We start from the raw sequence: 18,674 nt of genomic DNA, 5'->3' as shown, positions 1-18,674 counted from the left end.
AAAATTTTAATACTGAATTAATAAAATGTTATAATGAAATGACTATTTAGGCCTAAAATTTAAGGCTTTGATTTCTTAATAAAACCCACAAATCCAACGTGAGATTAAACTTACACCCCAAAAATATTTTTCTTGGAGCTCTCAAATTAACTTTACTCTCAGACTTCCTTTTTTTTTTTTTTAATAACTATAACTGATTTGCAGTTTGACACGAAACACTAAACTTGGTGCTAGGATTACCAATTACTACCATGTAAATATTAACAATTGAAAGTTTGATCGGGTAAATGTTTAGCCACATCCACTGCAAAATATCTGCTCATTAGAGAAAGATAAAATGTATTCATGCCAGATTTATGGGGCCGGACTTTTCCCAGGACTTTTACTCTTATATATGAATGATCATAGATATGTACTTATATCCACTACTACAGTTTTGAAGCAGAGTCGTGGAAACAAGGGTTGTGGCAGTTCTGCAGGTTGCGGCGTCTTAGAGAAAATTTTTGTTTTTTATTTTTCATATTTATGGGTGAATGGAGTATGAGGGTATTTTAGGAAGTTAATATGGGTGTATTAAGACAATTTTTTTTAAAAAAGTAAGTGTAGGGTGTGTTTAGTACAGAATTTAATTAATAATTTGTGGGGTGCTATACCGCAATTCTAAATGAAATCCATAATCATATATTTAGTACTAAATACCTAGTGGCAGACCGGCAGTGACAGATAAGTCGCCGATGAGTCAGAAGGTGGTGGATCCCAGTCGCTAAAGTCTAAATGCCATGACCGAAACAGTTGGATGTATCCAACTGCAGTAGAAAGCCAGAACGAATCTCTCGTTATCACTCTTTTCCTTTTTCCAGTTCAAGCTCTCTCTCCCCTCTCTCCTCTCTCCTCTCTCCTCTCTCTCTCTCTCCTCTCTATAAAATCTCCGTCTCACTCTTCCCCTGCATATTCCTCTCCTCTAATCTATAATTCCACAGCCTGATTTGATTCACTTCTCGCAAGCTTTTCCCCCGAGCTTCTCCAATGGCTATAGACGAAGACGTGGAGAGCTGCGGCAGCAGAGCGGCTCTGTCGTCGCAGGCGCAGCCCCGCCACCACCGCCAAAAATTGGAAGTGTACAACGAGGTGCTCCGACGAATACAAGATTATAATTTTGAGGAGGCTAATCTTCCTGGATTTGATGATCAGCTTTGGCTTCACTTCAATCGGTTACCTGCTCGGTACTCCTCTCTTAACCCTAGAATTTTGTAATTTCGATTTGTATGTTCGGTAATTAGCTTTTTGGGTTTTGGCATTGCTTGTTTGGTTGTTGAGAAAGTATGGGAAGTTTAAAGAAAATAAAAAGTTGGAATCTGTATAAAATATCAGATGATTACTTGTTTCATATTTTTAGATTTTTCAATTCGTATTGCTGGAAATAGTGATAATAGGAGAAAAAGATACCGAATTGGCGCGGTTTATTAATCTTGAAGTCTTGGAAGTGAAGTTTGTATAATTGTGTAATTGTTGTTGCTGGTTCTATGTAGTTATGCATTGGATGTGAATGTGGAGAGGGCAGAAGATGTTATAACACATAAGAGATTGCTGCAATTTGCAGAAGACCCTGCTAACCAACCCGCCTTTGAAGTTCGCTCTGTGCAGGTGAACACCTATGCCTTTCTTGGAATAATTTGAATATTAGCTAGCTGTAACTCTGTTGATGCCTAATGCCATCCGTCTTTGTGTGTGGGTTCATGCTTGTCCTTATCCTTGCATTATGCGTGTATGTATAATGGTTTGACTGTGGTCCGCATTCTTTTCTAGTGGAAACCGTTCGACCAACTTTTCTTGCTTGAATATAGTTATCTAGTCTTGAGTTGAAGACTTAGAAGTACCTATTAAAATCAAAGTAATTACCTTAGGCTATGATGCATGATGACTACTTGCTAATCATGAAAATCGTTTTTTTTTATGCAGGTTTGTCCTGTCTTCAATGGAAATTCTGTTGATTCTGTCCATTCAGATTCTTCAATGAAAGAAGATGCACAAAGCACTTTCAATTATTCTAATAGACAAGGGTATGTCACATTGTATAGTTTTATATCAGTTACTTGTATTCTCCATCCTTGTTTTCATTCAATTACCTCACTCTGCATTTTGTACTTTACTCTTATATGTGCTAATCATAGAATTGTCGGTCAACAGGATTCATGCACCTCCCACCTTTGGTTCATCTCCTACTCTTGACGCACTTGCACTTCAAGCCAATAGATACCATGTTGAAGATGGAGGTAGTGCCATGAGTGCAACACCAGTCTTTTCGCGGTAAGAAATGACATTCCAATCTTAAGTAGTTACTCATCCACGGAGAAACGGATTTCTTAATTTTGTAGAGGTGATAAGGTGTCTGCTACTTTGTTGCTCTTTCAAATTATGAAAATACATAGAGACAGAAAGAGATAAGGTTTCTCCACTTAACTTCATGATAAATCTGAGAAGTTTCCCATGTGCCGTGGAATATGTTTGACGGTCAACAGGAATTTTAGTTAACATTATGTTACAAATATTCTATGCTATATAATTCTTTTACAGTTTAGTTTGTTCTGGGTTTTTCTCTCTCCATCTGGTTGTCGACTTTTCGTAGTTTATAGTGTTTTGTACTTGTGAAGTCTGGGGCTACATACTTTAGGCTTACACTCAAGATGCTTCTATATGACAAAGTAAAGTGTTTGATGTTGTTTAACATGGATACAGACACAATATTGGTAGTAATTTATTGCGTTGGCTGTTTGTAAATGTCACTGTTAATTATTGTTGTTAATTGTGTAGGCCTATGCATGAGATCACGTTTTCAACAGTTGACAAGCCCAAACTTCTTAGTCAGGTAGTCCTCATCTGTATATATCCACATGCATGCCATTGACCTTTTATTTCTACCAACTTTTATTCAATGCTGTGCACATCTGATTCTGTTCATAGGTTCGTTCATATCTATGGACATTTTGGTATGTTTGAACTTTCCTTTTAGAATGTCCCTTATAATTTATATATTTATTTCGTACCTGACTTGGAACCAATGCATTACAGTTGGATCCTTTGGATGGACTAGACATACAATGAAAACTCTGTTTAGATACAGAAACCGTTTATCCTATTAGGTGGCTGTTGTTACACATTTTGTACCTTCCACATTTTAGATCAAGCTTGACGTAATATTTATCTCAACCTTGTTCCATCTTTTAAAGAATATCTTAAGCAGTAACATATTCTTTGTTTTCATACTCATCCTGTCTCCGCTGTGACTGGTTACTGATGGATGGATTCTGAAAATGAACATTCTTTTATCAATTGCCATTGTCTGCAACTGGCAATTTGTGCTTCAACTGAGATTATTTCTAGAGACAATTCATATCGATCTTTGTTTACTTTTATAGAAAGGCTTTTTATTTTGTTAGAAGATTATCCTGTAATAGGATGACCTGACTAGTGGGGCTCAAGTCTTGATTTCTGTATTTTTAACCCTGTAGCTATTAAATTTTGGAATTCTGTAGCTCAAGAGTTACTCATCTTTTTTCATGAGATATGCTTGGTGGAGCAGTTCCTAGGTTGTTAACATTAAATTGTGTATTGTCTTAAGATTCAACACTTCTATGGCAAATTTTGTGTTATCTTTCTGTGAGTTTTTGGCCTACTCACTTACTAAATGATACATATTAGTGATTAATTTTCCAGTTAACTTCATTACTTGCTGATATTGGACTGAATATTCAAGAAGCTCATGCTTTCTCCACTGTTGATGGATTTTCTCTTGATGTTTTTGTGGTTGATGGGTGGAAATATGAGGTACGAGTTTGTATGTTTCTTCATGGATATTTGATTCACATGCTTCTTGTTCATTGAACAAAATGTTCTTGCATGTAAAACTTAGGAAACCGAGGAGCTCAAAAGTGTGCTAGAAAAGGAAATTTCAAAATTTAAGGTAAGTTTTCTCCTTGACTTGCTTAATTTTATGGCTGTATCTTGTAGAACAAAATTTAAAATATCTCATTCTTTGAATAGACTCAGACTAGTGTGGTATGGGAATACTTGGGTTGGTTTCTTAAAATCTGGTGAATCTTTGTTTTTGTCTCATGAAAACTGGAAACCACCTACCATCATGCAGAAAATTTGGGTTCATTGCTCCCATCTGATCACACAATTTACTGTGATTTCGTATTTTAGGATCAATCTTGGTCAAAACAACATCCAATCGCTGCTATTGGTGAGGACAATCAAACAAGGAATGAATCCTTCCCCAGTAGCATAGAAATACCAACTGATGGAACAGATGTCTGGGAGATTGATACAAGGCAGCTGAAATTTGAGAACAAAGTTGGATCTGGGTCTTTCGGTGATCTGTAAGTTACATTTTGAATCTGTGTTGTATTTTATGCAGGTTCTCATTTGACATGCTGTTTCCAACTTCTTTCAGGTACAGAGGCACATATTGTACTCAGGAAGTTGCCATAAAAGTTCTCAAACCTGAGCGTGTCAATGCAGAGATGCTGAGGGATTTTTCACAGGAAGTTTACATTTTGAGGTTCACTCATATACCTGCTTATACTTGTTGATGGCAGTTGTCATTTTCAGTGCAGCTTTGTAAGCTTCTTGATATCATGAGATTTGGCAGGAAGATTCGGCACAAGAATGTTGTGCAATTTATCGGTGCATGTACACGACCTCCAAACCTATGTATTGTGACAGGTATATCTTAGATTGTACACACACACACACACACACATATATATATATATATATATACATGTATATATACATATATGTATGTATGTATAATGTTGTGTGTGTATATATATATTAATGATTCTCATGGGTGCATCTATCTTATTTCTTGAGTAGTCGTTTTTGCTATGGATGGCTGCCATACTTTCATCCTTGTTATACAATGTCTAATTGGTTACAACTAGAAGAAAATAGTGTCATTGATTGTCAACAGTTATGAATTTTTATTTTGTGAAATATAGTGCATTTTGAATTCACTGATGACCACCTTTTGATGCTCATGTTCCTGCTTATCAGAGTTTATGTCCAAAGGAAGTGTGTACGATTTTCTGCATAAGCACAAGGGTGTGTTTAAGCTTCCATCTCTACTCAAAGTAGCAATTGACGTTTCCAAGGGAATGAACTATTTGCACCAAAATAATATAATCCACAGGGATCTTAAGACTGCCAATCTTCTTATGGATGAACATGAAGTAAGTGGAATTCATGACTATTCAATCAAAAATTCATTTGTCAGCCACATATGTTTTCCCTTTGCATTTATATAGATCAAAATTCAAACAAAATTTTGTTTCTCAATTAACTATTCTTTCTTAACATGTTTGCGGATTTTTAATGTTTGGAATCGTATATCCTTCCTGTGCAGGTTGTTAAGGTTGCTGATTTTGGGGTTGCCAGAGTGCAGACTCAATCTGGAGTGATGACAGCTGAAACTGGTACATACCGCTGGATGGCTCCTGAGGTAGTAATCTCCTTGGACATCTACTTTAAATCCTACTTTGTTTGAAGTGATACAATTCATATTTTAAATATTCATGGGGTTCAACTCAAGGGGAGTTAGAGCTATCATGCGGCTTTTTTGGCCTGCTATCATCGGGTTCAACAATAATTAAGTTGGTTGGTAGTTTGTGCTGACTTCATTTAACATAACCTATCTCTCAGCTTCTTTTTACCATGGTCTTGTGAAGGTCATCGAACACAAACCATATGATCACAAGGCAGATGTTTTCAGTTTTGGAATAGTTCTGTGGGAGCTTCTAACTGGACAAGTAAGTGCTTACTTAACTTTGCAAGAAGTTTATGTTACTATGCTTGCTTCTGCCTTTGCTATTCAGCGCGTCAGTTGATGATGGCATTAATTTCAAAACTCACGGTCATCTTTATGGTGTATTTACCAGCTCCCCTACTCATCCTTGACACCGTTACAAGCAGCAGTAGGTGTGGTGCAAAAGGTACTTACCCAATTTCTAATTTGGCATAACTCTACCACATGATATTCTTATGGATTAACTTTTATTTGGCACGGCATTCAGAGCCTACGACCTACAATTCCCAAGACCACTCACCCAAGATTCGCCGAACTGCTTGAGAGATGCTGGCAACAAGACCCGACTCAAAGGCCCCCCTTCTCCGATATTGTAGAAATCCTACAGAATTTGGCCAAAGAGGTACTTTCTTGCCCAACCATAAAGCTTCTGGGCCGTTAAACATATTCAAATGATTAAATCCTATAATCTCAACACAGGTTGGAAATGAGGGAGAAGATCGACGCAGATCTGGTGGTTTTTTCTCGGCACTTAGATGGGGCAATCACTGAGAAGAGAACAGTTGATGAGAGAAATCTGATCTTGCACATGACCATTTTCATTGCACATACTTTTTGCATTGTACAGATTTTTCCAATCACACAGTTGTTCTATTGTAGTTTGTTTGTTGTGTTTTCCTAGTGGTCTTCTCTTCAGAGACTTGAATTTGCATCTACTGGTTCAGTCCGGCCGGCTGGTTAACAGTAAATATTAATGAGCCTGTCATTGACAGATAATGTTAACTACCCATATGGTATGGTATTATATTTTTTGTTTGACATTGAAATATTATTTATTGACATTGAACTGCAGGAACTTTCCGGGCGAATTATCTTTCCGGTTAGCCGGAGAGTTTGAACTTAAAATTACACATCCATTTACTAGGAAATTCACTTACCAAATCGTTGTTACAAATTCTTAAAATCATACATCACTAGACTTGTTCAGCAAACACTGGTTAACTTGCGACGGATCTGCCGTCAGTAGACCCCGCTGAGGAGCTGCCGTGCACGAACCTTGACCTGCAACCGGACCATCGAGTGCATGCAATACAGAGCTATACGTGCCTGTTTCCGCACACACACCCCACGAACCAACGCCTGCAGCTTCACCAGGCTCCTCAGTGCTCGAAACGCTTGCCTGGCCTGTCAAATTGTTCAAATCATCACAATTATCATCCATCAAAGCAAAACTTGGCGTATAAAAAAAAAAAAGAACAAGTTGGGGTAATGTACAAGGTGTCCCCTGAAAAAGGCTTGGAGTCTGATGGCTGCAGTGTCTTCCTTGGTGAAAATTCTCCTTTCGAATGCCGAAGGTGACGAAGCAACGAACGACGATGATGACGAAGCAATGCCGTGGATTTTTTCGTACCAGGCTGATTCATCGTGAGTGCTTGGGGTGGTGTTGGTGTGGACGACGACGATATCTCTGTTGGATGATCCGACTAACTTTCTTCGGATTGTTCTGAACCACTTGCGAGTAGTTCCCATGTTCTTGTATAGTTTTGCGTGTGATATCTAACAAGTATGAGAGTTCTGTTGGGGCATTTTCCACTTAAAAGCAAATTGAAACGGTGACGTAAAGGAAGGAGATGTGGCCACCATGTTGAGAGAGAGATGATTTCTGCTTGTCTGAGACGGAGAACGTGGTGGGATGAATCCTACGCTGAAGTCTCAAACCAACACAGAGTCTCAAACACATAAATAATAGGTTGAAAACTAATAAAATACAACCTCCATCTTTTTTCAATTAGAAAACGACATGTCGGTTTTTCAAGCTTCGAGATTGATTGGTTCGAGTTTTATGACATGTTTACTTAAACGAAACAGGGGAAATCATAAATAGTGAAGGATTAAGAGGATGAGAATCAGATGAACAACAAACAGTTTCCGCTTTTTTTTATTTGTTAGATTATTGATTTTAACGTGACATGAGTATATATTTTTTTATTTCATATGCAATATAAATAGGTAAAACTAAAAGTCAAGAATTAGAATAATTTAAATATAAATTATAACAAACAACGCCTTTAAAAGTCAAGAACTAAAATAGTTTCAATTTAATAGAGCGTCGATTAGTAAGCGACTATAATATTGGATGCCAACTTTGTGGTTGTGATAGCTTAATTTATTTACTAATTTTGCTTTTACATGATTTTTTCCTGTTGCCACATTTTTACAATAATATTCTTTGGAACCAAGTTTCTATGCTTCCGCAGGGCTCTACTGCCACTTTATCTGTGTTTTTATTTTTCCTGCACCATAACCTTTGGTTCCAAAGTCCTCTCTCTCTCTCTCTCTCTCTCTCTCTCTCTCTCTCTCTCTCTCTCTCTCCTCTCTCTCTCTCTCTCCCCCTTTGGCAAGGCAAGAAACAATCACATTTCATATCTCTGTTGGAAGTCCAGTCTGTGTCCAAACAGCATACCCACCAGCTATATCTGTAATGCCAGTGAAACCCTGCAAAAAGAAGATCAAAGAACAAAGCTCTGGTCAGTTTTTATCAATTCTTTGATTGCAAGGATACCAATTCCAAGGGGACTCTTCGCAGATAAGTCCCTTGTAACTCCCTTAATTAGCCAAAAACACTTGAAGCACCGTTCTGAATAAGGAAAAGGACCTGGTTGCCCGAACAAAGATTGCACCGATTATTAGTTTAATTGTTAGTTGAGGGATTTTGTCTTCTAACTTTATTCTTGAGCTATTTTTTCACCAACATTAACAATTGGATCGAGCTGTTATTTCACTAGACTATTATTTCACCGACGTTAATAATTGATAGGTAAGAGTTTTTCTTTCTCTTTCTATAATTGGATCCTCGAAGTGTTTCTTACTAACGTTAAGTACCGATTACTGAAACAAAACATGTCTAAAACACACATTCTGGCTTTGGATAAATTCTTTTCGGAATTTTAATCGGCAATACAAGTTATGCAACCTATTTGACAATGACGTTCAACCAAAATGCGATGCACATTTTTCATCTTCATCAACCACTTACTTAGAGATAAAGTAAAAAAGCAGTGAAAGGTAAGTAAGGGTAATGTGCTTACAGCAGCTACAAGATCAGTTGCAGCCATCATCGACCTTTTCCCAAGCTGGCATCCCTGTGGAAAGGCATAAGAACAAAGCTTAACCACGACAGAAATTTACAAAAAAACTATTGAAAGAAAAAAGAAGAAGAAATTAGGAGTAAAACATTTTGAGTAATTGTACTCACAACTATAATCTCATCATGTTTTCTGAAATGTGATGACACTTCTTTTAGAAATTCTGGGTTCTTTGACATCCCTGCATAGAACAACATTGCCAAAATGTTTTACTATACCATTATAACACAAAACATGCCAAACCTTGTCAAACAACATCTTTATTCGAATTCCCTGATCGTTCGAGTTCGAAAAATAAAAATAAACTTTTCTCACCATAATGTCACTACAATTTCTAGTAGGACCAAAAATTTTGCCTAAATATGAGAGATGACCCCTATGGTTCAATTTCAAACTGTAATAAAAAAAACAATGTTTTAAAAGGCTCGCCTCAGGGCTTGCCTAGGCACCCTGTGAGGCTGGGCTTGAGGGTTGCGGCCTCTATTTTGAGGGAGTGGGCGGAAGGCAGCATAAGGTGTCACTGGAGCTGCCTAGGCATGCCTCAGGGGAGTTTTTTTTTTTTTTTTTTTTTTTTTCTTTTTACTCCCAAACCCAAAGTTTAGGTAGGGTTTTAACTGCCTCATACCTCTTCCTTGCACTATCATCTCTCTGCCTTTTTTTCTAATTTTTATTTTTTTATATAATGGATGTGTGTGTTGTCTACGTGCATTGTTATATGTGTGCTCATTGTGCTTTTTATCCTCTATTATATAATATATATATATATATATATATATAATATGCATATATATGTGTGTATATGTATTTATAATATATGTGTGTGCTCAGGGTGATTATTGATTAATAATTTTTTTTATGTAATATATGTGTACGCTCAGTGTATATATTAAAAAATTTAGGTCCCGTGAGGCGAAGCTATCCCTCGGACTGCCCACACCTCACACTTTTAATACATTGTAAAAAAGACACAAAAACTATGAATTTTTCTACTAAATACATTGTTAAAATTACGGCTAGATGTAAATGTTATGGATGCAACAGTCATATATGACGGTCTAAAGGATTCCAAAGCACAATTCAGAATTTTTTTTTTTTTTTTTTTTTTTTTTTTTTTTTTTTTGCAACGAAGATTGCACATTTTCAATGTTACTCAACTAGGGCAAGAAAAAACAATGTTAATTAATTAATTTTTCTGCAGTTGTTTAATAAAATGTGGTTCTTGAGCCACTCTTTTTGGTGATTATAATTCTGAAAAATAATTTAACAAAATAGTGGAGGAAAAAGGGGTGGAGAATGGAGAAAATACTGAACCTGAGCCAACTTTGTACAAGTAAGGGATGTTAACAGCCCCAGGTGCATGCCCTGCACTAAACTCCCCAGGAGTCCTACACAAAAATAAAAAAACTCAAAAAAAAGAACAGTTAAACAAAATGTTAATCAAAGATTAACAAAGTGCTTAACTTAATACAAAAAAATTAAATAGGCTTAAAAAGAAAACAGAGAAGTTACCTGACATCCAAATATTTGTGTCCAGCTTGAAGAAGCTCGTGAGCCACACGAACTGGCACCGAAGTTGGAACTCCAACGGCCTCCAAATTCCTCTTCTGAGAAACTTTCACACTTTCCCAGTTACCAAATAAGATCCAGTTAGTGAAAAACCACAATAACAATCTGGAAGTAATGATTTTCCTACTCCCATTTTTCTCCCCATGCACTCGCGCCATCCATTTTTTGCTCGCATTGGGATCGAATAATCAAAAAGAATCAAGAGACATTAACAAAAGGCGAGGGGTGCGAGAAAGCACAAGTCTGAAATTTGTTACCTAACAATATTATACTTACATAATTAAAAATAATTTTATTTTTCTAGTTTTGTTGGGTTTTTTTTTTTCTTCTACTTACCAGAAGTTGAAGTTGTTTTGGAGTCCAGTGCCAAGTCTCTTCCCGTTTAGAGAAAATGAAGATTTGTGGATGAGATTTTTGTGAGAAAGAAGTGAAGGATGTCGAATTGCAGCAGAGCTAGTAAAGCAAGAGGAGGATGATATAGACGAAACCGCCATCATATTTCTAATTATTTAGGTTTTTGGTATCTGAGATTTGCAGATTGCAATGCAGCTTTGCAGTTTTATCAGAGCAATTTTGGAAAATGGTTGTGAGGGAGGATTAATGGGGGTGTCATGTCAGAGAAATCGCCATCATATTTCTAATTATTGAAGTCTTAGCTGTTGTTTTGGTATTCAGATAGACTAAAAAATGAGGCACACATACTTTTGCATGGATAAGTTTCAACCTTTGCTCGTTTTTACATGTATGTACACCTGGTGGTGGATGCGACTGCTGACAAGATTCTGTGTTTTGGGAGTTATTAGGATAATACTAGAGAGATCAAATCTTTTAAACTAAATGATGTGGTTATTGATGATTGGATTATTACTTAAACGTTGATTAATGTGCTTATTTCCTATTGGTGACATATCATTTGATTTCCAAATTTGGTTTATAATTTTGGTTACCCTAGCATTACCCTTGAGATTATTCCCGGCTAATGTTAGACTAAATTTGTAAACCAAGTTTTTTTAAACTAAATGATATGGAAGTTGATGATTGGATTATCAAGTGTTGATTAACGTGCTTATTTCTTATCAGTGACACATCATTTAGAGCAACTCTACCCCTAAAAGTCCCCCTAGGCTATAGGCAAGTCCAACCCTAAAAGTTCCCCTAAAGTAGGGATGGGTAAATACCCATTGGTTATGGATAACTGCGATTACCCGCTCATTTAAATTTCATGGTTACGGTTATGGATCACCGTTTAAATAAATAAACGGTTATGGGTATAACCGTTTACCCGTGAAATTTAAATGGGCGGTTATGGGTATTATCCGTGGTTATAAACGGGTACCCATTTAACCGTTTATTTTAATATATGTAAAACTAAGAAAAAAAAAGTTTCTAGCTAAGTTTAGTATCCCGAAGAAATTGGAGTGCTCCACGGTATGCAGGTTGCCCTGGGGGGTGTGTCTATCTCACATTTATTTTTTGCGGATGATTCGGTGATCTTTTGTCGAGAGTACAGGATTCGGGGAGTACTAGAGGTGCTTGATTGTTATGTGGATGGTTCCGGGCAATTTATTAATTGAGAGAAAAGCTCCTTATTTTTTTGGAGCTTGTTTGTACCATACTTGACCAATCCCGAAACTACTGAGCACCGGTCAACGTTATACCGTCAAGGACCCAGAAGAGCTTCCCTTCAACCAGGAGGCCAATCACAATGCGACACGTGTCGACATCAGAAGCCAATCACAGCGCGACACGTGTCAACATCAGAAGCCAATCACAACACGACACGTGTCAATGTTAGAACAAAACTAGAAACTCTCTTATATAAATAGGGATCATTCTCCCACAATAATCTCTAATGTCATTTTGTACTAAACTATTCACTAGAACTCACAAAATGAGAGCTTGAACCTATGTATTTGTGTAAACCCTTCACAATTAATGAGAACTCCTCTACTCCGTGGACGTAGCCGATCTGGGTGAACCACGTACATCTTGTGTTTGCTTTCCTGTCCCTATTCATTTACGTACTTATCTTCACTAGTGATCGAAGCAACCAAGCGAAGGTCACAAACCTGACACTTTCTGTTGTACCAAAGTCCTCGCTGATTTTGTGCATCAACATTTGGCGCCGTCTGTGGGAAACGACACTTATTCCCACTCTCTTCAGCTTTGTCAAGCTGGTTTCCACCGCTTGTACACTCTCTTTTGGCCAAGCATCTCTCTCCGACATGGGGAGCGAAAGAAGCCATAGCACACAGAATGACACCCCCCTTGGACCTAGTATGAAGCAACGAAAGCAGGAAGGAAATAGAGTTACTCTTCAAGCTAAAGTCGATGAGTTAGAAGCTCAGAACAACAAGATAGTGATGAGGAACGAGGTCCTCCAAGAGCAGTATGAAAAACTTTTCGAGATGCTTCACGAGGCTAGGCATGCTCAAGCACACAAGCTCGTCGCCCCTGTTGAGGTCAATAATCATCTGAATGCCCCCCAACACGGAGGGTCACCGATATCCAACACGGACATCCCTGATAGGGATCGAGCTACACATCAATGTGATAATCAACATGAGACTTCTCTCAACCCAGCTGCTTCAACCCGAAGCAGAAGAAGTAGAGGAAAACACCTCTTCACAGAGGGAGTGGAAGGATCAAAAGCCGTCTATCGTGATTGTCGAGACTTCCTAAAGCAACGTCGAGAGAATCTCATCCACATAAGCTCGAAGATCAACGACCCAAGAGTTTCTGAAAGACTCGGTCCTCTTCCACGACCCAGGCCAGCGGCCAATCTAGGGAATGGGCAACAAGTCCCAGAAGAACATGAAGGTACAGGGGACTCGGAAATATTTCGACATACTCACTCTAGGAGTCAGTGTGGCGAGTCCAAGGAAAAAATCACGTTATCTTGATCAAACTTTCCTACTTACAAGAGGCGATGGGGACTTACGGAATAAACCTTCAGTGGTGCACGACTCCACTCAGGACCCCCTTGTCCTACAGCTCTTGGAGGAAGTAAACAAGTTGAAGGCTGAACGTCAAGCTGAGATACCTGACTGGAACCAACCCAGGCATGGGCCCCTCACAAGAAGGATCCTCAACACCCCCTCCAAGCAAAGACAAAGCAGAAGCTTGGCTTACAACTCTATACTGGAAAGGAAGACCCGATTGAACACCTTAACCTCTTTGAGTCCACCATGGTATACCGGAGACACACCGACGAAGAACGGTGCCTTCTCTTCCCCTCCACCCTCTCTGGCGGAGCTTTAAACTGGTATTGCCGTCTTCCGCCTGAGACAGTAGACTCATTTGAAGAGTTGAGGAAGCTGTTTGTCTCTCAACACATCTTCCAAACCGATCGCTTGCATTTCGCAGATGACTTGTACACTATTTGCCAGAAGCCGAACGAGTCATTACGAAAGTATGCTGGCCGCTTCAGCCATGAGTATTCTCGTTGCGCTGAGGCAGATGACAAGATCGCCCTCAAGGCTTTCACGGCAGGCTTACGTGATTGTTTCTTCAAGTACATGATCAATGCCAACACTTGGAAGACTTACTTTGAGGTGATGGCACAAGCTTACAACCATGCCTCTGCCGAGGCAAGGACATATCAAGGGAAACCCCCTACAGTCACCCCTTATCAGCAAGTAGGGAGTGGAGGCCAGATCCAACCGAATGAGAAGACCTCAACCTTCCAAACGGTAGCAGCACACCCCCTGCCTCATTTAATGCTTCGCCAAGTCAGCAGACATATCAATCCCAGGACAAAAGGAAAGATTTCCATCCTCACCAATCTCATTTTAATAAAAAGAATAAGGGGCACTATCGCGATAACTCAGGATATCGTCACAATAACGCCCGTCCCCAGGCAGTCAATGCAGTGGGCCAATCACGTGTCAAGACAGGCCCTACCCCGAGGTATGAGACATACACACCTTTGAACGCTACATGCGCGGCCATCTACCCCAGTATAGCTTATCTGATACCAAAGCCAAAGCCAAGACAGCCAAATTACAAGTCCACGAAAAACACGGGCATGTTTTGCTGCTACCACGAGTATAATGGCCATGATGGCGAGAAGTGCGTCATCCTCCGTGATCATATTGAAGCTTTGGCACGTGAAGGAAAAATTGATCAGTTCCTCCTTCACCCTCCAAGGGATAACCGTAACCAACGCCAGGTGAATGTGATATATTCTATAAGCGGCGGCACACCTATGTCTGAATCTTCCAATAGGGCCATGAAAAACAGTGAACGAACTTTGAGACCTGGCCATTAAGTGTTTCACGTGGAAGACATCAGGGGAGGTAAGTATCAAAAGCCTAACTGGGATCCATTATGTTTCTACCCTGAGGAAGAAAGAGGTATCATCTACCATCACAACGACCCGCTGATCGTGGAGGCTCACATAGCAAATTTTGATGTGAAACGAATCCTGATAGACACAGGTGCTTCAGTCAATATCATGTTTGCTGAAGCTTTCAAGACACTTAATGTAGCTGAACACTTGCTCGATCGCTCGATTTCTCCTCTGATAAGCTTCTCTGGCGATATCTTGCAACCTTTAGGGAGTATACATTTACCCATCACCATTGGTACAGGCCCCTACACAGCTACTATTACCACTAACTTCCTAGTGGTCAATTGCCCGACGGCATACAATGTCATCTTTGGGCGCACAGGCATCAGTGATCTCAAGGCCATGGTATCCACACATATGTTGTTGATGAAGTTACCAACCCCTTTCGGCAATGGATACATCAGGGGAGATCAACTTAGTACTCGATCATGTTACAACACTTCAGTTAAGCAGCAACACCTGCATGTCCCTAAGGAGACCCTCTCTATACATAACCAAGCAGTAAAGACCAGTCCAGATGAAGCCAACTCGGATCTTCATAATGGCAACAGTCAACCCGATGACCCTCGAGATGACTCCTTCACCCAGCAAGCACAACCCGCTGAAGAGTTAGAGAATGTCTCTATCTCCAAAGACCATCCAGATCGCATGGTGAAGATTGGCACCACTTTGTCACCACCCCTTCGGTTGTCGCTGATCTCATTTTTGCAAGAGAACGTCGAGGTCTTCACTTGGTCATATAAAGATATGCCGGGCATCTCTCCCGATATCATCTGTCACCACTTGAGTATTGATCCCAAGACCAAACCAGTAAAACAGAAGCGAAGATCTTATGATGTTGAAATCTTATGATGTTGAACGATACGAGGCGATGAAAGCAGAAGTTGAAAAACTCAAGGACATAGGCTTCGTCCGTGAAGTCAATTACCCAACATGGGTAGCAAATGTTGTCCTTGTTAAGAAAAATCCGACCAAGGAAAGTCTCCTGCTTCAAAAGGTCTTGTGGAGAATGTGTGTCGACTACACCGACCTAAACAAAGGATGCCCGAAGGATAGTTTCCCCCTTCCTCTCATTGATAGACTTATAGACTCTACGGCAGGGTGTGAGCTCTTGAGCTTCATGGACGCTTATTCAGGATACAACCAAATCCTCATGAACCCCTCAGACCAAGAACACACAACCTTCACTACTGACAGGGGACTATATTGCTACAAAGTCATGCCCTTCGGTCTAAAGAATGCAAGAGCAACTTATCAGAGACTGGTCAATTCAATGTTCGCCGAGCAGATTGGGAGGAGCATGAAAGTTTACGTTGATGATATGTTAGTCAAGAGCAAACATGCTAACCAACACATCACCAACCTATCTGAAACTTTCACCATCCTAAAGAGGTATCGAATGAGGTTGAACCCCAACAAATGTGCCTTCGACGTGGGCTCTGGCAAATTCTTAGGCTTCATGATTAGCCAACAAGGCATTGAAGCTAACCCCGAAAAGATCAAAGCAATCCTCGACATGAAAGAGCCAGTAACTTCAAAAGACATCCAAAGCCTTACTGGCAAGGTGGCAGCCTTAACCAGATTCATCTCTAAGGCCACAGACAAATGTGCTCCTTTCTTCAAAGCACTCAAGAGAAATAAGAAATACATTACATGGATAGAGGAATGTGCCAAGGCATTCAGGAACCTCAAAGAGTACATGAGTAAAGCCCCTCTGCTCTCCAAACCAGAAGTTGGTGACACTCTCATTATCTATCTATCGATTTCGGCTTCAGCAGTCAGTTCTGTTCTTATTCGAAAGGACAGTGGTGTCGAACGGCCCATCTACTATGCTAGCAAGGCCTTACAAGATGCGGAGACACGATACTCCAACATTGAGAAATTAGCTCTAGCATTGGTCATGTCTGCTCGAAAACTTCGCCCTTATTTCCAAGCACACGCCATCATCGTGCTTACCAATCACCCTCTTCGACAGATACTCCAGAATCCTGACATGTCTGGGCGAATGATTAAATGGACGATAGCATTGGGTGAGTTTGACATCTCCTACAAACCAAAACCAGCTGAAAATGGGCAAGCAGTAGCAGATTTCATCGCCGACTTCACATATCCTATTGACATTGCTTCTACACCTGAAGCAGTAGCTTCATTACCATCGGAAGCTCAGAAGATAGAATCAACAACCCTAGCATGGAGTTTGTATGTTGATGACTCATCCAACCAACAGGGCTGCGGAGCAGGATTAGTCCTCACTACCCCCGACAAAGTGGCGATAGAATACGCTATTCGTTTCAAATTCAAGGCATCGAACAACGAGACCGAATACGAAGCCCTTCTAGCAGGCTTACGTTTGGCCAAACACCTTAGGGTTAAACAAATTGATATCTTCAATGACTCCCAATTAGTGGTCAACCAAGTCACGAACAACTTTGATGCTAAGGATAGCTCCATGGCAGCATATCTTGCGCAAACACGACTTTTGCTCAAGCACTTCCACTACCAGATCACCCAAGTTCCTCGAGCGGCAAACAGTCATGCAGACGCTTTGGCTCGCCTTGCCTCGGCAGTGGAAGACAAGATTGGGAGAAAAATTCGTGTCGAATTATTGGCAGCACCAAGCACCATGGTCGCGGAGGTGTGCAATTTACAACAAGGAGATAGTTGGATCACCCCAATTTATAAATTCCTTGCCCATGGCACCCTCACAAATGACAAAGTCCAAGCTAAGCAGATTCGATACAAGTCTGCCCGCTACCTGATCATTAATGACCAACTCTACAAGCGCGGTTTTACCCTGCCATACCCAAGATGCCTTACACCTGCAGAGGAGGAAATTATCCTTCGGGAAATACATGAAGGAGTCTGCGGAGATCATGCTGGGTCTCGATCCCTAGCACACAAGACTTTTCGCCAATGATACTATTGGCCAACACTCCACCAAGATGCCATCAGAATATCTCGCTCATGTGATAAGTGTCAACGCTACGCAACTATCCCTCACTCCCCTCCCGAGCCGCTTACTCCTATGATCAGCCCTTGGCCCTTCGCCCAATGGGGACTTGATTTGATCGGCCCAATGCCTGCAAGGAAGGGTAAGGTCCGCTATGCAATCGTTGCAGTTGACTACTTCACAAAGTGGGCTGAAGTAGAACCCTTGGCAACCATTACTGAGGGAAAAATAGAAGACTTCGTATAAAAGAACATCCTCTGCAGATTCGGCATTCCCAATGCGATAGTCACTGACAATGGGCGGCAGTTCGACAACAAGAAGTTCAAGATGTTTTGCTCTAAGTTCAACATCAACTTATGTTTTGCCTCTCCAGCCCATCCCCAGTCTAATAGACAAGTCGAGGCCGTTAACAAAATAATCAAACGCATTCTGAAAACTAGCTTGGACAAAGCTAAAGGTTGTTGGCCAGAATTCGTACCCCAAGTTCTTTGGTCATACCGCACTTCATATCGGACTTCCACAGGAGAAACTCCATTCTCACTTGCTTTTGGTACAGAAGCAGTTGTCCCGGTTGAGCTTGAGCAAGCAACATACCGAATCCAGAATTACATGCAGAGTGAGAACGACAAACAACTCACCCTCAACCTGGATCTAGTCGAGGAACACAGAAATCAAGCTCACCTGAGGAATGTCGCCTACAAGCAGCGCATCTCCAACTACTACGACTCAAGGGTCAAACCTCGCTATTTCAAAGTGGGAGACTGGGTACTGAAGAAAATATTACTCTGTGATAGAGTCCCGAGTGAAGGAACACTCAGTCCTAACTGGGACGGACCGTTCGAGGTCGTCGGCATC

The 18,674-nt window shown here is 40.2% G+C and overlaps 3 protein-coding genes across 5 annotated transcripts; 1 reads left to right on the top strand and 2 right to left on the bottom strand.

Moving 5' to 3' along the window:
* Positions 1–712: 712 nt before the first annotated feature.
* On the top strand, positions 713–6,633 carry LOC103401034 (serine/threonine-protein kinase STY17-like). Of its 3 annotated transcripts, none has more exons than XM_070814756.1 (16): positions 713–1,223; positions 1,530–1,644; positions 1,960–2,060; positions 2,188–2,307; positions 2,812–2,866; positions 3,715–3,825; positions 3,911–3,961; positions 4,204–4,379; positions 4,454–4,561; positions 4,652–4,725; positions 5,059–5,234; positions 5,408–5,503; positions 5,730–5,810; positions 5,940–5,993; positions 6,075–6,209; positions 6,287–6,633. In XM_070814756.1, the coding sequence occupies exons 1-16, from the start codon at positions 1,027–1,029 to the stop codon at positions 6,356–6,358; spliced, it is 1,722 nt and encodes a 573-aa protein (XP_070670857.1). In that variant the 5' UTR covers positions 713–1,026; the 3' UTR covers positions 6,359–6,633. The 3 variants fall into 3 exon arrangements, 2 of the variants coding, with proteins under 2 accessions (XP_070670857.1, XP_070670858.1); XR_011576733.1 differs by having other exon boundaries at positions 801–1,223; positions 5,704–5,810; XM_070814757.1 differs by lacking the exon at positions 3,715–3,825 and having other exon boundaries at positions 801–1,223.
* Positions 6,614–7,535, bottom strand: LOC103401033 (protein IQ-DOMAIN 20). Its single transcript, XM_008339736.4, has 2 exons — positions 7,082–7,535; positions 6,614–6,991 (listed from the first exon to the last, which is right to left on the bottom strand). Exons 1-2 carry the CDS (start codon positions 7,334–7,336, stop codon positions 6,827–6,829), a joined length of 420 nt encoding a protein of 139 aa, XP_008337958.3. The 5' UTR covers positions 7,337–7,535; the 3' UTR covers positions 6,614–6,826.
* Positions 7,536–7,939: 404 nt separating this feature from the next.
* Positions 7,940–11,232, bottom strand: LOC103415916 (thiosulfate sulfurtransferase 16, chloroplastic). Its single transcript, XM_008354198.4, has 6 exons — positions 10,855–11,232; positions 10,462–10,572; positions 10,264–10,337; positions 9,063–9,133; positions 8,896–8,949; positions 7,940–8,302 (listed from the first exon to the last, which is right to left on the bottom strand). Exons 1-6 carry the CDS (start codon positions 11,013–11,015, stop codon positions 8,228–8,230), a joined length of 546 nt encoding a protein of 181 aa, XP_008352420.3. The 5' UTR covers positions 11,016–11,232; the 3' UTR covers positions 7,940–8,227.
* Between the last annotated feature and the right edge of the window lie 7,442 nt (positions 11,233–18,674).

This window comes from Malus domestica, chromosome 15 (assembly GCF_042453785.1).
Source record: "Malus domestica chromosome 15, GDT2T_hap1".
Taxonomy (NCBI): domain Eukaryota; kingdom Viridiplantae; phylum Streptophyta; class Magnoliopsida; order Rosales; family Rosaceae; genus Malus; species Malus domestica.
The sequence above is the reverse complement of the archived record's forward strand: the minus strand, read 5'-3'. Positions and strand labels throughout refer to the sequence as shown.

Bases quoted from the DNA above. Each gene is read 5' to 3' on its own strand.
- LOC103415916 (XM_008354198.4), bottom strand. From the start codon at position 11,015: ATGATGGCGGTTTCGTCTATATCATCCTCCTCTTGCTTTACTAGCTCT. The intron at 10,573-10,854 runs GTAAGTAGAAGA...TAACTGGGAAAG, and splicing joins CAAAACAACTTCAACTTCTG to TGTGAAAGTTTCTCAGAAGA. The intron at 10,338-10,461 runs GTAACTTCTCTG...ATTTTTGTGTAG, and splicing joins CACAAATATTTGGATGTCAG to GACTCCTGGGGAGTTTAGTG.
- LOC103401034 (XM_070814756.1), top strand. From the start codon at position 1,027: ATGGCTATAGACGAAGACGTGGAGAGCTGCGGCAGCAGAGCGGCTCTG. The intron at 1,224-1,529 runs GTACTCCTCTCT...GGTTCTATGTAG, and splicing joins TTCAATCGGTTACCTGCTCG to TTATGCATTGGATGTGAATG. The intron at 4,380-4,453 runs GTAAGTTACATT...AACTTCTTTCAG, and splicing joins TCTGGGTCTTTCGGTGATCT to GTACAGAGGCACATATTGTA.
- LOC103401033 (XM_008339736.4), bottom strand. From the start codon at position 7,336: ATGGGAACTACTCGCAAGTGGTTCAGAACAATCCGAAGAAAGTTAGTC. The intron at 6,992-7,081 runs GTACATTACCCC...ACAATTTGACAG, and splicing joins CCTTTTTCAGGGGACACCTT to GCCAGGCAAGCGTTTCGAGC.